An 18911-nucleotide genomic window follows, 5' to 3' on the forward strand; every position below is an offset into this window, starting at 1 on the left:
GCTAGGCGAGATTTCTTTTTCCCCGTTTGTCCGGGCCGGTGGCCGGATTCTTGCTGTAGCCTTGTTGGTCGTCGCCTGATTTTTTTTTTCTCCCCCCAGCCCGGAAACGGGAAATGAGCTTACCCGACAAGTAGGCAAGCCAGAAGAAAGGAAGAGGAACAAGAACAAGAAGAAAACAAAATGCCCCCGTCGCATCTGGCGCGGGCCCTTGCTTGGCATCTCGATGCACGAAATGTTTCAGCCAATTGCCGAAAATCCACTCCCCTGCAACGCCAGGATGGTGGTGGTGGCCAACCAACCCACCCCCCAGGCGCAAAAAGTCGCGGCTCAATCTTCCATTCTTCCCGGCTAGCCTAGAAGTCTGGAGAGTCGCGCGCAACGCGCAAGGCCCCCACAGCGTGTACCTTTTCTGACTCGGACGAAGGGAGAAAGTTTATCTCGCGAAGGGGGGGCCGCGCATTTTGCGCCGGAGCCCTTTGTGGAAAGAATATCGAATCTTCCCGGTGCTTAGCAATGGGGGCCCTATCCGGAATGCTGTTCGGGCCGACCAGTGGGGTACGGGGCAACGGGGCTGGCCAATTCAGCATGGCGGAGGTGGGTCTCGTTGCGCCACGTGAGGGGCACTCGGTGCTGCAGCTCATAAGCGTACCTATTGCCTTGGTTTTTTCACGTCATGAATGGCAAGTTGTCCGAGAGGTTATGGAGTAGGATTTAGGCTCCTATGGTTCACACCGCGTGGGTTCGAATCCCACACTTGTCAAATAACTTTTTTTTCTTTTTTTCAAACATTTTGTCCGCATCTCAGCCGTTAACATTTGGTTTGCTTTTCTCTCTTTTGTTCAACGGTCGTATTGTAATTTTATCGTCCTCGCTATTACCAGTAATCTAACATGGAGTGCACTCATGTTTTGATTAGTCGTTTACTTGAATGCTTGTCTTGGGCTGCCGACGACATCGTGTCAAATCCCCGCTATCCGTACCGATGGTGTAATACGAATGATAGTGGCTTCTTACCCCCAGCAAACGAAACATGCTCTAAGGATCTCAACCTTTCATCACCAGCTAGCATTCTGGCGGAGCGCATGCGTTGGTTCGCTCTTCGTCTAGGAGCTTCTGTGCCGGGTTCTTGTCCGTCCGGGAAGGGAGTAGCACCAGATGTTCTCGGATACAGCGACGATTTTTTTCTAAGCCGTTTGCATATCCTAAGATAGCTATGTAGGATCTGCTTCCTACCTGCCCATGCATCTACGTATCATTCTATAAGGATCCGTTAGTGCCCCGGGCTCTACGCGCACCCCTTGATGTCGTTTTCTCGAGCATGTCCTGCTGTGCGTAGAGGCCCCTTCGAGTGATGCAGTGGTTTCTCACAGTTTGTAAACCTACTAGCTACCTCAAATTGACTGCCATGAACTGCCGGGCATGCTGTTGTGTTGACGCGCGTCATTCTGACCTGGGACCGCCTCGGTGGGACCGATCAGGGCGTTTGTGCCACCCATGCCCATCGTCTCTCATGATGCATTCAGGACTGCCCGTGTGCGTGCCATGGCGAGCGCTTCCCATAAATAGCCGGCGATACAAGTAGGAGTCGCCCTATCAGCTGCAAGACACGGAGATATGGGTGTGGTAGACCCGACGACTTACAAAAAGGCGGATGCCCTGGGCCGTGCCTGTGCCATACCGAGTAGCACAGTCCTTCTTCTGCTCATCCCGGGCCCCATCGAGTTCGCCCGTGTCGTCCTCCAGGCCATGAGCCACTACAGGTGCGCCGGCCCTCCTAACCATTTAGAGCCGAGGGCCTCCTGCCCTCGGTAGCATCCTTGCACAGCTTCTTGGGGATACAGTCAGGGATCACGACAGTCTGCTCGACGCACGCATACTTTGCATTACGAAGCAGAAACGTGCTGACCTGGAAGGATATCGTCACAGAAGTAGGAAGGCCATGGAGATACTCCGTGGTGATATTGGCTAGCCTTCCCGCGGTGCCACTGGCGTGCCAACCAATCCCCTCTAGCATATCGGCTGGGGCTTTTTCTCGTGTCCTGGCGGTCAGTGGCAAAGCTCTCAAGCTTCGACTAGAAGTTACTAGAAAGTAGCTCCTTTTTTTCTAGAAACGATATGATCCGTCGGCCTCGGAGTTGCCTGTCAGCTGGAAGTAACGTGGCGTTCGGGGCTAGAATAAGGCTGAGGTGCCTGACATGGCCACCTTGGGGATGTCGCCGGCGGAGTTATAGTTCCCTGCCTGTCGGCACGCTATCGGCCATCCATGCAAGCGGGTTTGGATGCTGTACATGCCATGTTTGGATACGTTCTCGTCGGCCAGCCTTGCAGGCGGCCGTGACGGTGTAGCGAAGCGTGGCCTTTTGAGGTGTGTGTTACAGCATCGCTCATATACCACTAGGCGGTTGTCGATACCTGCGCATAAATCAGGGTACAAAACAACACCATACATGATTACACTTTTGTGCGGGTAGGTCCTGCTACTAGAGGGGAAAATATTTACTCTTGGGTTATAACTAGAAGCTACATGAACGTGGACAAGGCGCCGAGATGGGAATGTAGCTTGTGAGGCGCATGCTCAACTGGTATATATGCAATCAACTCCCCTACGCGAAAGAATGTTCCGTAGTGCCACAACGGTCGAGGACCGAACACGCTGCGGCCAAGGCAAACAAGACAAGAAGTATGGGTAACGATAGTGAACAATGTAAATCCCGTGGATGCAATGAACAGAACGACTCCCTCCCAAACACCTGCAAATGCTGTCAAATGTACACATGTGTGGGTAATAATGCTGCTTTTTCTTCCTTTTCCCCCAATCCGATTGGTCGTTAATAGAGTAGTACGGCGGCCATGAAAGCAGCGCCCAGGGCCATGCGCATGGATCCCTCGAGGCTCGGCACGGCGATGCCGGCGGGTAGCGTCTGCCCCTGGCACGAGTAGCGGCCCGGGAAGGCGCCCTTCTGGGTGCGGAGGATATCGAGGGCGCTGCAGTCAAAGGTCTTGTTTGTCGAGTTGACCTCGAAGCGGTCCACGACTTTGGGCTTCGTCTCGCTTGGACTCGTGGTGTTGAGCCAGAGATTTGTAAACGTTTCGTTGCTGGCGTAATTGTCAGGCCCATGTTTTGATCTCTCTGCGACCAAATATTACGAGAGAGCTCGAACCACACCCAGCACGCCGGTGGATAGGACGGATGATGACCGCCGAGCAGGATTTTGCAGCGAAGTAGACGGCGTAGAGCGGTACGGGCCAACAACAATGACTACATTGCTGCAAACTCCAAGCGCTCCAGTCTATGGGGGTAACAGGCATGTGGGTGCACGAGAATGCGCATGACGTGCTGCCTGAGAAGCAAAGCCAACATTAAGGGGAAAAGAAACACACCGACAGAGCCGCCAAAAAAAACTTACAAGAATGAGTTGTCAATGTCAGCTGCAATGACAAGATTGTCAAACGTGTTTGGGAACCACGCCCACTGGTCGCGACGCAACTTGGCGATATCCCTACAATAGGTCTCGGACACATTGTCCCCGGGTTCGCGGGGGCCCGGGAATCGCTTCAGGGAGAGCAGCGGGTTGTCGTGGATGTAGATGTCGCGCCAGAAGCGGTTCAGGGGCGCCCACGACACGAGCTTTTTGAGGCGCGGGTTGTTGCGGATCTCGATGTGGTTCAGCTGGTCAAAGTTGAAGTACAGGTACTCCATGGCCGAGTTGTTGAAGGCCAGGAACTCGTGCACGACTGGCTGCAGGCAGGGCGACAGGCTCCGTATGTTGCTCACGACGAGGCGGTTGATGACCGGGCCGGGGCTGTTTGGCTCGTTCAGGTTCGACTCCCAGAAGCGCAGGGTGAGGTTGTCGTTGCCGACGACGCGCATCTCGTCGACGTTGAGGAACTTGATCATCTGCACGTTGAGGTTGGGCAGGCTGTCTATGAGCAGGCGGCGCGCGCTCCAGAAGTCGAGGATGCCGTCCAGGTCCCTGAGCCCGACGTTGCGCAGCTCGACCACGGCGTCGGCGGAGCCCGTGAGGTTGCCCGTGATGTTCTTCAGGCCGATGTTGGGGTCGAACGAGGCGCCCTTGACCCCGATCTGGGCCGTGATCAGCTTCGGTGCCGAGTAGAGCTTGAGGCTGCCGGCGCGTTTGAGGCCGGTCATGTTGACCCAGTTCAACTCGGGGAGCTCCTGCAGCAAAAGGTCATGGTCGACGCGCTGCAGACCGGGCAGGGTGATGGTTTTCAGGCTGGGAACGGACGAGACCTGAAGCCGCCCGTTGATGGTGGTCAGGTTTGTGCTGGATATGCCCGAGATGCGGGAGCATGTGGCATCGCCGCAGCCCTGGACGATGAGGCTGCCATTTATCCTCTTGAGGTCGTTGAATGTGATGTTGCCGGGGGCGGTGGCCGAGATGACGACATCACCGTTCACGAAGGTGCAGTTGGCAACGTCGACGTCGGACTGCGAGGCAAACGTGATGCCGCCCGAGGCGCAGCCGGCCCGGGCCAGTCCGGCGGCCGCTAAAAGGGCGGATACGGTGAAGAAGGTGTACAATCGCCGTATCCGCATCCTGTCTCCAACATGAGGGTTCGCGGGTAACTGCTTACTGGGTATCTCGAGTGCCAGCCACTACGCTGCGGCTTCGGCGGGAACAATAAAATAATATAATGTAGAATAAAACGACAGAGAAGCGAATCAACAGCAGCACGGCAGGGGGGGCAACAGAGGAAGAAGCAAGCAGAGGTCGGGGTTGGCCGTGATGTCTAGGGAGGCCAACAGCACCCGCGCAAGTCTGCAGCCTCGCACACGGACAGAGCACCGCTGGTACTCTCCTGGTGGTGTGCGGGCAAAAAAAAAGAAGGGAAGTCATGGGCAAGCAGGACGGGAAAAGAGGGACGGACTGGCAAATTTGCACAGGCATGGAAATCCGGCATCGGGCAGCAAGGGGCAACCTTCCCCGCTGTTGCGGTAAGACTCCACCGCAGGGCCTGATGAGCAACAAACGATGAGATGGGGGGTTTTTTTTTTTTGGATGTGCGACGAACTACCGACGCGACTGTGGGAGCGGGCCTAGCGAGAGCCCGAGGACACAGTGCCTGGGCGGGAGAGCGAGAGGGGGCCGAGTCGGACACAAGCACGCAAGGCTCTGGGCGCTGCTTTCTTGGGACTGGTTTTCTCCTTCATGGCACTGGCAGACACACACACACACACACACTGGCACACCGGCTTCAGCTTTCTCGTCAGGCGTCCCCCCCTGCCGGGAAATGACGGCCGATTTGGCAGCGGTCAGTTCGCATGGCCAAGTCGAACCGAACCGAACCCACACTCCATGCAGGGCCTACGTGCCCGTTGGTGCCAGGCAATTGCTCTACTGTGGAGGCATAGAGAGAGGCACAGAATGAGCGATTCGCCGCCGCCACTGTCGGGCCCCAAGCCGAGGACGCGGCAGTCGGTCGGTCGCGCGATTTCTTTCTCGACTAACGTGGGTGCTCGGCACTGACGAGTCTTGTCTTGCCCGTGTTGCCTCTTGACGCCAAGGACCTGAGAGAGGACGCGGCAGGCTTGGGGAGGCAAACCGGGAGGGAGGGATCTCGGTTACAGTACCAATTCTCATGCCTGGATATCCGGAGGTCCGGGAAAGTAGGGCATGCAATCGTCGTCGCATCTGTGAGATGTGAGCCCGCTCTCTTCTTCTTTGTCGTTTCCCTTGCCTGCAGCGGTAAAGAGGGGTGGGCCAAAAAGGCGGCAGGACTGGAAGGGATCCCTTCCGGCCCCGATTGTGCATGAAGAATGCCCGCAGGAAAGGCACGGCACCTAGCAGCTGGTACCTGCAAGTCCGGCTAACCCCAATCCGTGCCTACCCGTGACAGAGGGCGAGTGGGGTGGCTGCATTCTGCATTGCAACCAGAACCCCAAACTTTTTTTCTGTCTCTTTGTTCTTTTGTTGGCGGCGGTGGCGGCTGGGAACGCAACGACCCCTGCCCTTTTTTTTTTACGTGATGATTCAGGGTCCTCGCATCACGGGCGGGGCGGTGTGGGGCCGAAATTTGGAGATCCTTTGGCCTTCTCCACCGGGTGATGTCATTCCCGACCACTGACACGGCGTCGGTGAGGTGCCAAGTTTCTTGGGTTTTCGCACGTGCCGCAACCAACAACGTGGAACGACGCAAGGGGGATTTGCAGGGCCTCCACCGCCCTCTCCGGCAACACCACATCGCTCACGGCATCTCCCCTCCAACATGAACCAGGAAGTGGCAGAAGCGAACCAGAGAAACATGCCCTGGTATTCCATCGGATGTGGCCAGTGTATTGGAATGCTTGCTCGACATAGTGGATACTTGTCTCCTACTTCCCTCACTGCCTTGGAACAAAAAAAAAAGATATTTTTCGAAAGCGGCATTGCCTCCCCGGCCATACCTCCAGTGGCACCCGAGCCACGCGCGCACGAACGATGCGACCCATGCCCACCCGCAACGTGCCGATCGACGTCCGCGCGATGCATGCCGCGGCGACTGACTGCGTGCCAAGTGGCAGGCCGGTGAGAGTGGCTGTCGGCGAGCTAACTTTTCGTTCTGATAGCAGCGGGGGAAAGCCATGCTGAGCTTGGTTCCCACAGGCATGCTCTTATTGGCATTTTTAGAGCTTTAGGCTTACATGCAGTACACGGTGACCGTACAGCTTGGGCAACGATAGAACACACATCCAGACATTCGTTTCGAGTCGATACTCTACCATAGGTACCTCTATTCCAACTGCCTTCGGCATCTTCGGCATCCCAGTCACCACCTTTTCTCATCCTCACTGCCGTTGGGCCGTTGGGCTCCAAATCCGCGCCATTTCTCCATCCTGATCTTTGTGGGGGTCAGTCCTCGACAGGCCGCCTTTGTGCGCATGACCTGGCCCCACCCCAGCCCTTGCTTGGCCGGCGATGCAAGGCATTAGTCTCGTAACTTTGCGTGCCAGCCATTTCCGCATCTTTAATCCAAAGCGCCCTGGCGCAACGGGGGCCCCGATCCCGTGGCTGCGAATGATCCAAGTCCGATGGGCAAGTAGCAAGGCAGTAGGAGGATCCTTCATCTGGCCTTCTCCTTGAGAACCTCGACCTTCCTTTGCGGTACCGAGTTCGTGTTGCTGTTTGGCCGGCTCCAGTATGTGTTCGCATTCTGCCAGACAAAAGTGTTGGCGTATCAGCGATCCCGCTTCAGGCACAGCGCTCTCTTCCTTGAACCTACATTCCGTCCTGACACTCCTCCTCCCTGCTGCTGCTGCTGCTGCTGCTGCTGTCGCTTCTTCATCGCCCTCCGGGGACAGAACATGCCCAGGATCCCGCTTTTCGGTCCGGTCCGAGGTGGGAGGGCTTCCGGAAACGTCCAAGATCGTCCGTACTCGCAGTAGGCCCGCGTCGGATCTTGGGCGTTTTCGGTCGCCGTCTTTGCCCGCATGGGGGGCCCGGCCGGCCGCCTGCCGCCGCACCGCTCGCACCGCGCCTGCTCGTGGTCCGTCAAGCCGCCTTGGCACCCTGGCGGTGATGCTTCTTCCCTGGATAGGTCTCGTCGCTGCCGCCTCGCCTCGGCCTCCTGCCGCTCCTGCTCCGCCGCCGTCGTCTGGTCGATAAAGGCTTGTATGTGCGCCTTGCGTTCCGGTGGCTTCTTGGACCAGGGTAGGATTTTCTGCCAGAGGTGACCCATGCTTGGGGGTTTGCGGTGTGCTGTGTTCGGGGATGTGTGGACAGCGTCGCTCCGGTTCGTCTGGGCGATTAGGATAACAAAGTCACCGCGGCGCCTTGGGGGGTTGTATATTGATTTCTGGAGGCTTGGCATGTGGTTCAGAATCGTAGGTTATCGAGGAGGCCGTCGCTTCAGTCTTCTGGTCGCTTTGTATACTCGTCGTGGCTGGTCCGTGTCACTTGAACCACTGAAATGCCCACGATCAAGGTGAAACTGCGCTATACCGACACATGTTTCGCCATCGAACGGGGACTCTGCTACCTATTTAATCGTGGGCTGGACTGGTCTAGTATGGGCGGAGGGGAGAGCCTGTCGCCACACGGTTTTCTAGGTGGCAGTGTGGCAGCTCCCTCGACAGCCTATTAAGCTCGTTAAGCTTGTTTGACGCTAGGTCTCGCTCTGCATGTCTCGTACAGGAGTCTAGGATATAAACGTTAAAAGTGCGGAGCCCTTTAGGGATCTCCAACTACTCTTTTTCCCACAGAAAATCCTGCCAAATCAATGTATCGCAGACCCCCTGGAGGGCTCCGCACTTTTAACGTTTAATATCCTAGACTCCTGTAGTGAGTGGTGCCTGGATCATCGAAGGAGACTGATGCGCGGGGGGTGGGAATGGCTTGGGGTGGTGGGATTGGCCTGTGAGTTTTAGCTCACCAAGAACACATTCGAAACCCTGTCTTGATGGCGGGATCCAACACGTGTTTGAGGGATACAAACCTTGAGCCGTGAGCCGGTCGAAACGACAGAGATGCACCGGCCACTGCATATAGCCCATACCGACATGGAAACAGCTAGCTACGACTCTGGGTGCCGGCGCTGCGTTCATATTCTTTTCCCTATTTTCAACGCGAGGTAGCTCATGTTGGACACAAAGATCATATCTGGCGGGGTGTTCGTGTGTGGCGTCTGGTGTATCTAGAAGAACCATGTCGTTGTGGAAATGCTGTTGTTATCAGATATCTGTTCAGGGGACATCCGATTCGTGGTATTTGCGTCCGATGGCTTCTCCACTGTGACCTTTAGCTCTATTTAAGGCCGCAAACTGTAGGAGGATGCAGCATATACAATGCAAACGAAGCTGGATCTGCGTTTAGCTACAAGCTATTTAGAGCGTGTATCATTGTCGGAGGTGCAAACTGTCGGATTGAGGGAAAGCCGGCAAAGGAAAGCCAACGGTCCCAGGACTAAATACTAGCGTTGTGGGTATGTCATGACGTGACCCACCTCACACAATCATAGCAACAGCCCTGGCTGGGAAGTCGGCCCGGGACTCTTTGGGATGAGCATGCTATTCTGGTCAGTATCTTGCTGACCAAGCTTATCCTTGCGGCACAGCGACTACGGGCTTATTAAATCGCGATGAGTGGGAGAAAAGAGGCATGGGGTTATTAATATTGGTAGAGGGTATTATCCATTAAGGGGTTCTAGACAGCCGTGACGCTAAACGAGGTACTCAAGCGCAAGTTGGCCTTTACTGGTAGAAATAACAGAAAGGGCCCTTGGTCGTGTCCATGACCTCCTTAATGGTAATGTTACCGGCAGCGTAGCCGAGGTCGAGGACCTCGCCCATGCTGGTGAGGGCGCTGGGGGGAGCGTTCCACCAGGTCTGGTGGGCGTACAGGCCGCTGCCGAGGTCCGAGTGGCGCGCGGCCGGGTCCATCTCCTGCCACAGGGCCCAGACGCGGTCCATCTGGCCGTGGTGGACGAAGAAGGCCGGGTCGTTGGGGGAGGTGAAGACGTCGCCGCCCGGGTCTCCGCCCATGACGTAGTGGCCGCCGCCGTGCGGGCCGATCTCGGCCGTCTCCTTGATGCCCTCGGACACGAGGCGGAAGGCGTCGACGTCGGGGGCGCGGAGGAGGTTGCGGACCGTGGTGTAGTTTGCGTAGCGCATGTTGACGCCGGGCCCGACGTCGCGCTTGAAGGGGCGCGGGTTCTCGCCCAGCCCGCCCATGGGGCCGACGGGGATGTCGTTGATGGGCTGCGCGGGGCCCAGGAGGATGGTGCGGTTGCCGAACGGGCCCGTGGTCACGGCGCCGCCGCCGTTCCATGTCTACCTCCCCGGCGAGCGGCCCAACGAGAATAGGGGCCCCGAGCTTCTCGCAACGTCCATCTCCCTCACCGCGCTAGCCTTAACCATCGTTGGCATGCGGCTCTACGTGCGCATCAGGATCATCAACAGTCTGTTCACAGATGACTACCTCATGGTTCTATCGGCGGTGCGTTCGAGACCCTTTGGCGTCACTAGCCCTCCTGCCCCCCGAGGCCCTTCTTCCCCAGTACATGGGAGAGGTAGGACGGCGCCCTGCTAACATGCAGTTATCCCCGGATGTAGCTCTCCTTTGTCGCAATGACCGTCCTTGTCGTTATCCAGGCCGAAAAAGGCGCGGGCAGGCATATCGAGTACATAGGCAAGGCCGATTTCGTTGCCGCGCAGCATGCCAACTTTGCGACCCAGCCCATCTGCCTCGCTTCGATCGGCCTCGCGCGGCTGAGCGTCGCCTGCTTTCTGCTTAGGTTCGCATCATCCAGGGTGTTCAAATGGATCATCTGGGCAACCATGGGCCTCAGCGTCGCGTTGACGCTGCAGGGAGTCTGTAAGTGTGACTTGGGGGAAGCTGGAGCACCAAGGAAAAGACGCCAGACATACGGACCCAAGCTAAATCAAGGGCATGCCAGTCCAAACTATGCTCCAATGCAAGCCCATGGAGTTTATATGGAACAAGTCGATTCCCGGCCAGTGCATGGAGACGAGCTTCCTCCTCGCCTCGTCCCTGAGCAACGCGGCCCTCTCGCCGTCATACCCATCCCCATGTTGTGGAACGTGCAGATGAACTGGAGGGTCAAGTCGGCAGTTATGGGCATCCTGTCGCTTGGATTCTTGTGAGCCTACCCGTCGAGATTTCGAACGCGCTTCTTGCCTGCGGCGCCGCCAACAAAATGCTCCTCCAGAACCGTGACAGCGGCAATCTTGAAAACAATGTTCATGACGAAATGGGGGCTAAAGGGCGACTACATGTGGGACAGCACCGACATCACCATCTGGTAAGAACAACAACAACCACATACCCCAACTATTGGGGCTAACCGGGGCTAACCGACAAATCTCCATAACTGCAGGTACAACGTGGAGATCTCGGTCGCCATCATCGCAGGCTCAATCCCCTGCCTCAAGCCCCTGTTCAAGCGTATGCTGGCCAGCACGGCGCGGTATGGCTACAGCGGCAGCAAGGGCGCGACGCCCGCCGGCCCCGGCTACATGCGCAGCCGGGGCAAGCCCTCCCCCGGCGCCGGCGGGCGGTCCACCCCGAGCGGGTCGCGGCCCGAGAGCAAGGCGCGGGCGGCGGGTCGGAAGGCGGACCCGTACGTACGGCGACGACGGGTTCGAGATGTACCCTAGCGGCGGCGGTCTTGGCCCCAAGGCCGCCGCCGCCGCCGCCGGCCGTCCCTACCATGGCGGCCGCCTCGGCGTGGATTACAAGGTGCCGATGGAGACGGTCTCGGAGGGGAGGCCCTCGGACGACATCATCATCCAGAAGCACGACGACGAGCGGTCGCTGTCACCGTGCTCGCCGTACGGGATGCAGCACCGCATCGTGACGACGACGCAGATCACCGTGGCGGTGGAGGAGCAGGAGAGGCGCGTCAAGGATATGGTCTGATGTGCGGAATAGGACCCGTGTATTTTTAAGATTCTGGTGTTTGCTCGGGGTTTATTGGGCTATGGTTTGGGACATGTACTATTTTCCCGGGATTTTTTTGGCAGGAGTAGGCTTCTACTGTCAGCTCGGAGATGCCCAAAAGTGGCGAACAACGATGGCTGTGATTTGGGGTTGGCTCCTTTGGGAAGGAATCTATCAAGGGAAATGGAGTCTATGCTACGCATAGAGGGAGTCCATCACCAAATGCCCGTCCCTCGTGCTCGTGGACCCACGGACCACGGGTTCGCAGATCCTATGCTCCGCCGACGCCCAGTGCCTTCCAAGTGCAGGTGCCAGCCCTGCGTCCCCGAAGCTCCGCAGCCCAACAGCCACTTGGGGTCTGGAATCTTTTATGCCGGGCTCGAGCTGCTAGGCGCAATTCGCGTCAGCGTTGGTCTAGATCTTCGGGTTCCGTGTTATCCCCTGGCGGATTATCACCCAATGTCAGCAACCTAATATGGTAGGTTAAAGTCCGGGGCCGATGGTTGACATGTGCTCGTGGAGGGTTCTTGTTTTTGCGGGTCGATGCGTTGGGCTTACACCCGAACGTCCGGAAACCCATCCCATCTCTCCTCAGATGTCGCTAGGATGGCTGTGCTCGCTGTGCTCGCTTTCTGGCTGCCTGCTCCAGAGCGTGCCAGAGCCCCAGAAGCCGAAGGTTACGGCAGCCCAATAACTTTTGGTGCTCAGGGAAGAAAACATTCCGACCCGGCCCGAGTCCATGGACGAGGCTGAGCGGCCGTCGACAAGCGCCGGACTTCTATTCTCGACATTCGGGCCAGCCAGTGGCAGGACAACCTAGGAAGGCAGAGAAGATGGAACGAACCCTGTGTATAGACATTGACGGCATCTGGCCTTTTGACGATACAATTACGCGGCTGTCCTCGAGAGGTGTTCTATCATGTTTTCCATTCAACCAACTCATCTCGCCACAACCAGCCCTTCGAACAACACCTACCCATCACTCAATAAAGTCCTCAAAGACCTCAAGCAACACCCTCCACATCACACAAAGCCACCCAATACCCATCCACAACCCAAAACTTGACAAACATGCAGTTCTCCACCGTTCTATCCATCGCCACCGCCGTCGCCCTGGTCGCCGCGGGCCCGCTCGACAAGCGGGTGAACTGCAAGAACATCGTCCCTGCCTGCAACGGGGGCTATATTATCGGACGCACCAACCGCCTGTGCGACGGCCAGAAGAGCGTCGACAAGGACGTCAAGGGCGTCTGCGACAAGTGGATCTGCCCCGACGACAGCCGCTTCGTAAGCCCACACTCACTCCCCCCATACTCCTCCCCAGGTGGAATGAACCATGACGACTTTGGGGGCTTGCCCGAAAGCTAACTCGTCACCTTTTTGCAGCTGGTCTGTGGCGGCGAGCGCACCGGCTGCGCGTTCCAGTAGAGAGATGGGTATGGATGGCGATGACGTAAGTTTGGCCTCGACACGCCTACCACACACGCACACTTGGTTGTTATGGTCCAAGGTCACCGCTAACCGCTTGGCAGGTGTCGAGATTCGTTCTTTTCCTGGGTGGCCGAAAAGAAAATAGAGCTTGACGCCCGGCTTGGCATCACGGGAGCTATTTTGGATGGTCGCGCACCTAGCGGGGCACGAGCGAGGCCCGAGCACACACACCATCAATCAGCCTTGAGGGCTAGCATGGGGTGAGAGATTGGTGGCTCTTATAGAATTTACAGGGCTGCCCTCGGCTGCAGCGCGGCAAGTGGGCGGCAGATGGCGACGCGAATCCACGTGCCGTGCCATGATAGGGTCCGCCGTCGCCGATTGTCGAAGAACAGCACAGGAGGCAAAAAAGGATGAACGCATAGATTAATATAATCTCCAAGCGATATGCTGAATACAAGCCACGGATCCCGCGCTTGGCGGTCGTGTTGGGTCATATGGTTGGCCAAAGTGCCTGATATTGACAGCATCATTCCTCTCTTGGCGTTAGCGCGGTCCTGACGGGGCGGAGACGACAGGGGTTTATTTACATGTTGATAGTGGTTCATCTTTCTGCTAGGTGTAGGAGAAATTGAGTGACGAGTTTGGACGCGTTCAAAGGATTCCAACTGTTCGGGGATCTTGTGTCGTGGTGGTGTTGACGACTGCTTGTCGAGTGTCGCGCTAACGGGAATTACGCTAACACGACACTCGACTCGCATCGAGGCCATCATCTCCGGGCACTCAGCGCTGGGAGATGGAAGTTGGGATCGCGCGACCCCAGGCTGCAGCCAAGACACACCAAAGGTATAGCGCCAGGCCGGCGCTGGTCATCCTGCCTTGATTTGTCGCCGGCCGTGCGGGCGCGGCTGGTCTGACCCCCCGTAGCGTGCGGGATCCTTTCTGCATTTCCCCGGATTTAAAGGGACCGATGCGTGCCTTTCTGTGTCGTCCACGTTTTACCCAGCTGCCGTCCAAACTCGCGAGGCCCCCCGCCTTTCCCGAAGCGACCAAACAAAACGACGCCGTCTCGTCCGAACTCCAGTCGGGATACAGATTTTGAGACCATGGCGACCAGGTCACCGCTGTTTGGGCTTCTGGGCCTCCTCCTTCTCGTCGCATGCCTGGTGTCTTCTGCCAGCGCATCGCCGACCGACAGCCGGGGCCCAGCCCGTCTGCATTCCAGGCAGAGCGGCATTCAGGACGAAAAGAAAACCTGTGGGTCATGTCTCGGACCTCCGTATCGGCGTCGCATTCAACCTTGGAGCTTATATCCCCCCCGCCCCTGCTGACGCTTTCGAGTTCGATTTTCTAGCCGAGCGATGCAACTACACGGGGCAGTGCGCGCCCTGCGCCCAACAAAACCTCAGGAACGCCATCAATATGCAGTGCTGCTGGCCACGGGGCCGAGGGTACGGTTCGCCATTTGACTCGCCCGGCTTTTGCCTCTGCGCGCCGGTAGACCGCTACGACTACTCGCAGTGCCTTGGCGGGTTCGTCACCAGCTGAGAGACGCGGGGCATCGAGGTCGAGAGCGTCTTGTCCGGAAGAAAGCCGAGAAATGCTTGGTCAAGATGGAAAGATTGGTATTTATTAGGCGGGGGTGATTAAATTACAAAGTATTCTTGACGTCATCACAATCATCAGTGCCTTGTCAAAGGATGGTGGGGTTTAAAATCGCAAACGGCAAAAGGGAAATGAGATGATGGCCTTTCGAGGACGAGGAGGAAGACTGGACGCAGAAGCACTAGACGCAGGCCATTATGCGACAGCGGTCATGGTGTGGGGCTTGATCGGGAGGCTGACGGGCGCGCATTGGACGGTGCGACTCGAGTAGATCTGGCCCTGGGTCCAGTTTGGGTTCGTCCACGTCGTGTCCTCGCACTCGAGAGACAGGGTGGCGTTGCCGTATGCCCAAAAGGTGATTCTGCCGATCCGGTCTCGTCTCTTAGCGCTTCACCAAAGGCACAGCAAGCAAAAAAAAAAAAAAAAAAAAGACAACGTACGGGTACTGCGGGTCCTGGTCGTGGCAGCTCCAAGTCTGCTTGATGTTGAGCACACCCGAGGGCCGGCTGAAATCAAAGGTGGCCTCCCCACCACGGCCGCCTCCGGCGATGGGGCCGCCGCCCGGAAGGGCGCACGTGTACTCCATGGTGCCGTAGAAGAAGTCGGTGGGCTGGTTGGATGAGGCCGAGCAGACGGCGACGGCGGGCGCCAGGGCCGGGTTGGTCAGGTTGAAGTTGACGTAGCCCCAGCTGTTCTGGTGCGCCGGCGTCGTGAAGGTGTAGCTGGCGTGGTAGTCGAAGCCGGCGACGCTCCACGCGAACGCGTCGGGGTGTCCGAACGAGGTGTCGGTGCAGCCGTGCTCCGCCGAGTCGCGCCGCGAGAGGAGGGCGGTCGACGGCGGGAGTATGGGCGACGCGGCGGCTAGGGAGGCCATGGCCACGAGGACTGAGAGGAGCGTGTTCATTGTGAATGTTGGGTGTCGGAGAGGAGTTGGGCGAGGGGCAAACACGGAGCACTGCTGCTTTGTTTCAGTTGTGCAGAAGCCGATGACGAATGTGGATGGAGAAGGAGGAACTTTGACCTAAGGATTGCTACGGCGGCGGACAACTTATATCATGAAGCGTTGCAGTCTTGCCGTATACTTTCCCACCGCGCACAGCTACTTGGGGAAGGATCACCCCTCATAAGGCCCTGAAGTGCCGGGTTGGACGGGTCGAACCACGTGGGGTGGTGCTGTCGAAGGAGTCAATCTGCGGGGCGGTCACCTCAGCTTTGCCGCAACGGGTCGAAGCGCAAAAAGGAACACCAACTCGGCCAGCTCAGCCAACCGGCTCTTTGGCTGGAAGCGGATGGATGCAACGTCGTGTGCGTCGTTTTGCTGAGGTGGGCGGCCGGAGCTGAGCATCACATCTCGTGTTCCCGAGACATTGCTGCTAAAACCGTTTGCGTGCGTGGGGATTACGAGGAGGGGCTTGATAATGTGGTTGACGGCTTTGAGAGGCACCAACCAGACCTGAGAGGGATTTTCCACTAGAAGGCGATCGACAACCGCAAACGGAGCATGCATGGGGGAAAAAAAATCTGCGGGCGGTGCCTTGTGACGTCTAGCGGGCGATCGCATTGGATATTGCCAAGACCTCGTATTCCCGGCCTCTCTCGCACCGTCGACAGCTGCAGCCGTTTTTGGGGGCGCCGCTGTCCCCCTCGTGTCACCCGATGCAGGCACTTTGGGAGCATCCCACCACAATCACCCGCCGCCTGCTGCCTGTGTTGATGGCCACATAGCAGACACACACCACGCACACGCGCCCTGGCCGAAGGGGGCCTTCACCGCCCAAACCCCGAAATGTCGTGCATCCAGTACTCATCGTCACGACCTCGGCTCTCTCTCGTCCCCTTCTGCCGTGCGCCGGTGTTTCCTCCTTTGCGCTTGCCGTCACGTCACGCCTGGGGGCCTATTTTGTGCGAATGCCCGGGTGAGGCCGTGCCTCGGCAGAGTTTCCCGCGCGCGCGGCTTGTGTCTCGGGCTGCTGGCGGCTCTATTTTTAGCATTCCATTCCATTGCCGCGCCTTCGTTTGTTGGCCTGCCTCGGCCCCGCTAGCCACCCTCCGTACCACGGCGGCCGGCACTCTCCTTGTCGGGGTAGGTTACCCTACCTAGTCTCTAGGCGGGAGAAAAAGCTTGATCGATGTGCTTTGCCCGGTGCTCAGCGTGAGCTCCCGGCTCGGGGACCTGACCGCCATTCGCGATGGCTGCACAACGAGAAGCGAGCACGAGAGATGAATCACACACCGCCGCGACTGTCTTGGAGGCCGCGCCGGAGAAGACTGCCGGCACGTATTTGTCGCGGCCATGGTGACGGCTTGCCTCACCGGCTAGCAAGAATTCCATGGCAGCTTCCGGTGCTGTGTGGCTGGGTGCTGCTAGTGACAACACGATTCTTATCCCGTCCGAGGTTTGGCAAACAAAGCCCGTGTCCAAAAACGCGGATTCGCCAAAGGTTCGCCAAAGGATTTCCCCCCAAAAACTCACCACCCTGTATTTGCCGTGACACTGGGCCTCGCAGACGGCGCCTGGCCTCTCAGCTCGAGATCAATGAGTAACTCCACCCGCGCATGCGGGGGCTTCGAATAAAGGCTTCGAGTGAGTTAAAGGAGACAAGAAACAGGCATCTCGGTGTGCGTCTGGTCGATATTCCCTTTCAACGTGCACGGCGGCTGTCCACCGCCGTGGCCGGAAAATGTCCTACCCGGCAAGGCAACCTTCGGCGTGGGGCCGGCCTGCCAAGAGGCGCTTTCTGGGGGTAGCTCCCCACTCCCAACCCCGACCTGCGTGCCTGCCAGGCCCTGGATCGCGGCAGATGTCCTGCCGGCCGGCATTCTCACCGGGTCGGCAAGGACGAGGACGAATAAAACCGTGCCGATGGCGCTATCCAAACGGCGTTGCGAATGTCCGAGTCGGCACCTTGGTCGATCGCCAGCAAGTAAGTCGTGAAGAGATTTTCCCGGGCTTACCAACATAAGACGCCTCCAAGATGCCGCCACTCCTAGCCTGGGGCGTTTACAGCCTCTGCATCTCGACATGCCTGGGAATTCCCCTGACAACGCCGGGACAGCCCCAACCGCCGCGCCCGGCGTTTGACTCCTTGCCCCTGAACGCGGGAGATCCCAAGGCATCCGCTTGGGGACTCTGGGGAAAGGATGACGAGCTCGGGGCGTTGAACCTGCTCACTCCCGAGGTCATCCAAAAGGCCGCCGCTGAGGCGGTCGACGGCGTCACCGTGCCGCTAAAGTAAGTCGCCGCATTGCCTTTTTCGTTGCGCCCCTCAGGGAGTGCGCTGGTTGGGTGTTAATGTTTCCTTCCAGCCTGGCTCTGGATGGCTTCGTCAAGCCCATGAACCCTGCACGCAAGCCACTTGTACACCGCATCAATCCTAAAGGCTATGCGAACGATGATGAGGTATACATGTCTCTATTCTAGCCGTCTTCCTATAGTTGAGTCGAGTCGATCCTAACTTGCGACTATCCAGCTGGACATGAACACGCAAGGCTCCAGCCACTGGGACGGTCTGAGACATTACCCGTACCAAGATACGCTGCGGTTCTACAACGGCGTGACGCAGGCCTCGATAACTGGCGACCAGGCAACCACCAAGATAGGAGTTCAAAGTTAGTTTTGCCCAGTGTCGAGAAGGCACACACTGATATACTGACAAATGGCGGCTTCCAGACATCGCCATCAAAACCATAACAGGCCGCGGCGTCCTCCTCGACTGGTGGTCCTACGCCCAACGCAACAACATCTCGGTCGACCACTTCGCCATCCACGCCATCCCGCTCTCGCAGCTCCTCGAGGTGGCGGCGGAGCAGGAGGTCGAGTTCCGCACGGGCGACATCCTCTTCGTCCGCACTGGCTGGATGCCGGCCTACCACAAGCTGAGCATCGAGCAGCGCGCCGCCCTGCCCTCTCGCGCCGTGCGCGCCTCCATCGGCGTCGAGGCGAGCGGGGAGGCGATCCGGTGGCACTGGGAGCGCGCCTTCGCGGCCGTGGCCGGCGACGCCATGGCCTACGAGGCCTGGCCCAGCCCCAAGCCCTGGGGCGTCAGCATGCACGAGGTCTTCCTCAGCGGCTGGGGCATGCCCATCGGCGAGAGCTTCGATCTCGAGGCGCTCGCCGCGGCCTGCGCCGAGAGGCGGAGGTGGAGCTTCTTCTTGGTCAGCGTGCCGCTGAACCTGCCGGCCGGCGTGGCCAGCCCTCCGAACGCCGTTGCGATTTTCTAACGAGGCCCTGTCTGGATGGCGGCCGTTTTTCGGGAGAAGAGTGGGGGGTGCAGCTCTACTAGAGTGTCGATACTTGATGTTTACACAAGTGTTTAGTAGGACGTCACTTCTGGGCAATGAACGAACGGGGCGGAAGCCTCAACCAAAATCCAGTGCTATTTCTTCGGGCGTGACCCCGCATCCAGTGTACGCCCATGCAAACAAACCCCGATGCAGCCCTCGGCTCTTGACCTCACCCGAGCCTCGGAAGTTTCGCGG

At 58.1% G+C, this 18911-nt stretch overlaps 11 protein-coding genes and 1 non-coding gene across 12 annotated transcripts; 5 read left to right on the forward strand and 7 right to left on the reverse strand.

Moving 5' to 3' along the window:
- Positions 1-679: 679 nt before the first annotated feature.
- GGTG_20121 lies at positions 680-760 on the forward strand. Its single transcript has one exon. It is a non-coding gene; the product is annotated as a tRNA-Leu (tRNA).
- A 492-nt stretch (positions 761-1252) lies between these two features.
- On the reverse strand, positions 1253-1782 carry GGTG_05608 (hypothetical protein; the record flags this gene model as incomplete). Its single annotated transcript, XM_009223412.1, has 3 exons — positions 1253-1257; positions 1451-1505; positions 1642-1782. The coding sequence occupies 3 exons, from the start codon at positions 1780-1782 to the stop codon at positions 1253-1255; spliced, it is 201 nt and encodes a 66-aa protein (XP_009221676.1).
- Positions 1783-2487: 705 nt separating this feature from the next.
- Positions 2488-4894, reverse strand: GGTG_05609 (hypothetical protein). The gene is made up of 2 exons (XM_009223413.1): positions 3408-4894; positions 2488-3096 (listed from the first exon to the last, which is right to left on the reverse strand). The coding sequence occupies exons 1-2, from the start codon at positions 4556-4558 to the stop codon at positions 2829-2831; spliced, it is 1419 nt and encodes a 472-aa protein (XP_009221677.1). The 5' UTR covers positions 4559-4894; the 3' UTR covers positions 2488-2828.
- Positions 4895-7062: 2168 nt separating this feature from the next.
- Positions 7063-7791, reverse strand: GGTG_05610 (hypothetical protein; the record flags this gene model as incomplete). Its single annotated transcript, XM_009223414.1, has 2 exons — positions 7222-7791; positions 7063-7152 (listed from the first exon to the last, which is right to left on the reverse strand). The coding sequence occupies exons 1-2, from the start codon at positions 7675-7677 to the stop codon at positions 7063-7065; spliced, it is 546 nt and encodes a 181-aa protein (XP_009221678.1). The 5' UTR covers positions 7678-7791.
- A 1396-nt stretch (positions 7792-9187) lies between these two features.
- On the reverse strand, positions 9188-9678 carry GGTG_05611 (hypothetical protein; the record flags this gene model as incomplete). Its single annotated transcript, XM_009223415.1, has 1 exon — positions 9188-9678. The coding sequence occupies exon 1, from the start codon at positions 9665-9667 to the stop codon at positions 9188-9190; it is 480 nt and encodes a 159-aa protein (XP_009221679.1). The 5' UTR covers positions 9668-9678.
- A 35-nt stretch (positions 9679-9713) lies between these two features.
- Positions 9714-11375, forward strand: GGTG_05612 (hypothetical protein; the record flags this gene model as incomplete). The annotated part of the gene is made up of 6 exons (XM_009223416.1): positions 9714-9932; positions 10049-10310; positions 10455-10596; positions 10666-10758; positions 10834-11080; positions 11136-11375. The coding sequence occupies 6 exons, from the start codon at positions 9714-9716 to the stop codon at positions 11373-11375; spliced, it is 1203 nt and encodes a 400-aa protein (XP_009221680.1).
- Positions 11376-12467: 1092 nt separating this feature from the next.
- On the forward strand, positions 12468-12824 carry GGTG_05613 (hypothetical protein; the record flags this gene model as incomplete). The annotated part of the gene is made up of 2 exons (XM_009223417.1): positions 12468-12683; positions 12783-12824. The coding sequence occupies 2 exons, from the start codon at positions 12468-12470 to the stop codon at positions 12822-12824; spliced, it is 258 nt and encodes an 85-aa protein (XP_009221681.1).
- Positions 12825-13114: 290 nt separating this feature from the next.
- GGTG_05614 (hypothetical protein) lies at positions 13115-13597 on the reverse strand (the record flags this gene model as incomplete). Its single annotated transcript, XM_009223418.1, has 1 exon — positions 13115-13597. The coding sequence occupies one exon, from the start codon at positions 13595-13597 to the stop codon at positions 13115-13117; it is 483 nt and encodes a 160-aa protein (XP_009221682.1).
- A 336-nt stretch (positions 13598-13933) lies between these two features.
- On the forward strand, positions 13934-14375 carry GGTG_05615 (hypothetical protein; the record flags this gene model as incomplete). The annotated part of the gene is made up of 2 exons (XM_009223419.1): positions 13934-14084; positions 14182-14375. 2 exons carry the CDS (start codon positions 13934-13936, stop codon positions 14373-14375), a joined length of 345 nt encoding a protein of 114 aa, XP_009221683.1.
- Positions 14376-14470: 95 nt separating this feature from the next.
- On the reverse strand, positions 14471-15564 carry GGTG_05616 (hypothetical protein). The gene is made up of 2 exons (XM_009223420.1): positions 14873-15564; positions 14471-14793 (listed from the first exon to the last, which is right to left on the reverse strand). The coding sequence occupies exons 1-2, from the start codon at positions 15334-15336 to the stop codon at positions 14628-14630; spliced, it is 630 nt and encodes a 209-aa protein (XP_009221684.1). The 5' UTR covers positions 15337-15564; the 3' UTR covers positions 14471-14627.
- A 69-nt stretch (positions 15565-15633) lies between these two features.
- Positions 15634-16735, reverse strand: GGTG_05617 (hypothetical protein; the record flags this gene model as incomplete). Its single annotated transcript, XM_009223421.1, has 2 exons — positions 16530-16735; positions 15634-16399 (listed from the first exon to the last, which is right to left on the reverse strand). Exon 2 carries the CDS (start codon positions 15991-15993, stop codon positions 15634-15636), a length of 360 nt encoding a protein of 119 aa, XP_009221685.1. The 5' UTR covers positions 15994-16399; positions 16530-16735.
- Positions 15758-18840, forward strand: GGTG_05618 (hypothetical protein). The gene is made up of 4 exons (XM_009223422.1): positions 15758-17664; positions 17739-17832; positions 17903-18041; positions 18103-18840. The coding sequence occupies exons 1-4, from the start codon at positions 17408-17410 to the stop codon at positions 18651-18653; spliced, it is 1041 nt and encodes a 346-aa protein (XP_009221686.1). The 5' UTR covers positions 15758-17407; the 3' UTR covers positions 18654-18840.
- Positions 18841-18911: the final 71 nt, after the last annotated feature.

Source organism: Gaeumannomyces tritici (genome assembly GCF_000145635.1).
Source record: "Gaeumannomyces tritici R3-111a-1 unplaced genomic scaffold supercont2.3, whole genome shotgun sequence".
NCBI lineage: Eukaryota > Fungi > Ascomycota > Sordariomycetes > Magnaporthales > Magnaporthaceae > Gaeumannomyces > Gaeumannomyces tritici.

What these genes read in the sequence shown, in the direction of transcription:
- GGTG_05616 (XM_009223420.1), bottom strand. Translation starts at nt 15,336, where the DNA reads ATGAACACGCTCCTCTCAGTCCTCGTGGCCATGGCCTCCCTAGCCGCC. An exon ending in GACCAGGACCCGCAGTACCC is followed by an intron (nt 14,794 to 14,872) that starts GTACGTTGTCTT and finishes CCGGATCGGCAG; the next exon opens with AATCACCTTTTGGGCATACG.
- GGTG_05609 (XM_009223413.1), bottom strand. Translation starts at nt 4,558, where the DNA reads ATGCGGATACGGCGATTGTACACCTTCTTCACCGTATCCGCCCTTTTA. An exon ending in GACATTGACAACTCATTCTT is followed by an intron (nt 3,097 to 3,407) that starts GTAAGTTTTTTT and finishes CAATTACGCCAG; the next exon opens with CAACGAAACGTTTACAAATC.
- GGTG_05618 (XM_009223422.1), top strand. Translation starts at nt 17,408, where the DNA reads ATGCCGCCACTCCTAGCCTGGGGCGTTTACAGCCTCTGCATCTCGACA. An exon ending in GCTATGCGAACGATGATGAG is followed by an intron (nt 17,833 to 17,902) that starts GTATACATGTCT and finishes GCGACTATCCAG; the next exon opens with CTGGACATGAACACGCAAGG. An exon ending in CACCAAGATAGGAGTTCAAA is followed by an intron (nt 18,042 to 18,102) that starts GTTAGTTTTGCC and finishes GGCGGCTTCCAG; the next exon opens with ACATCGCCATCAAAACCATA.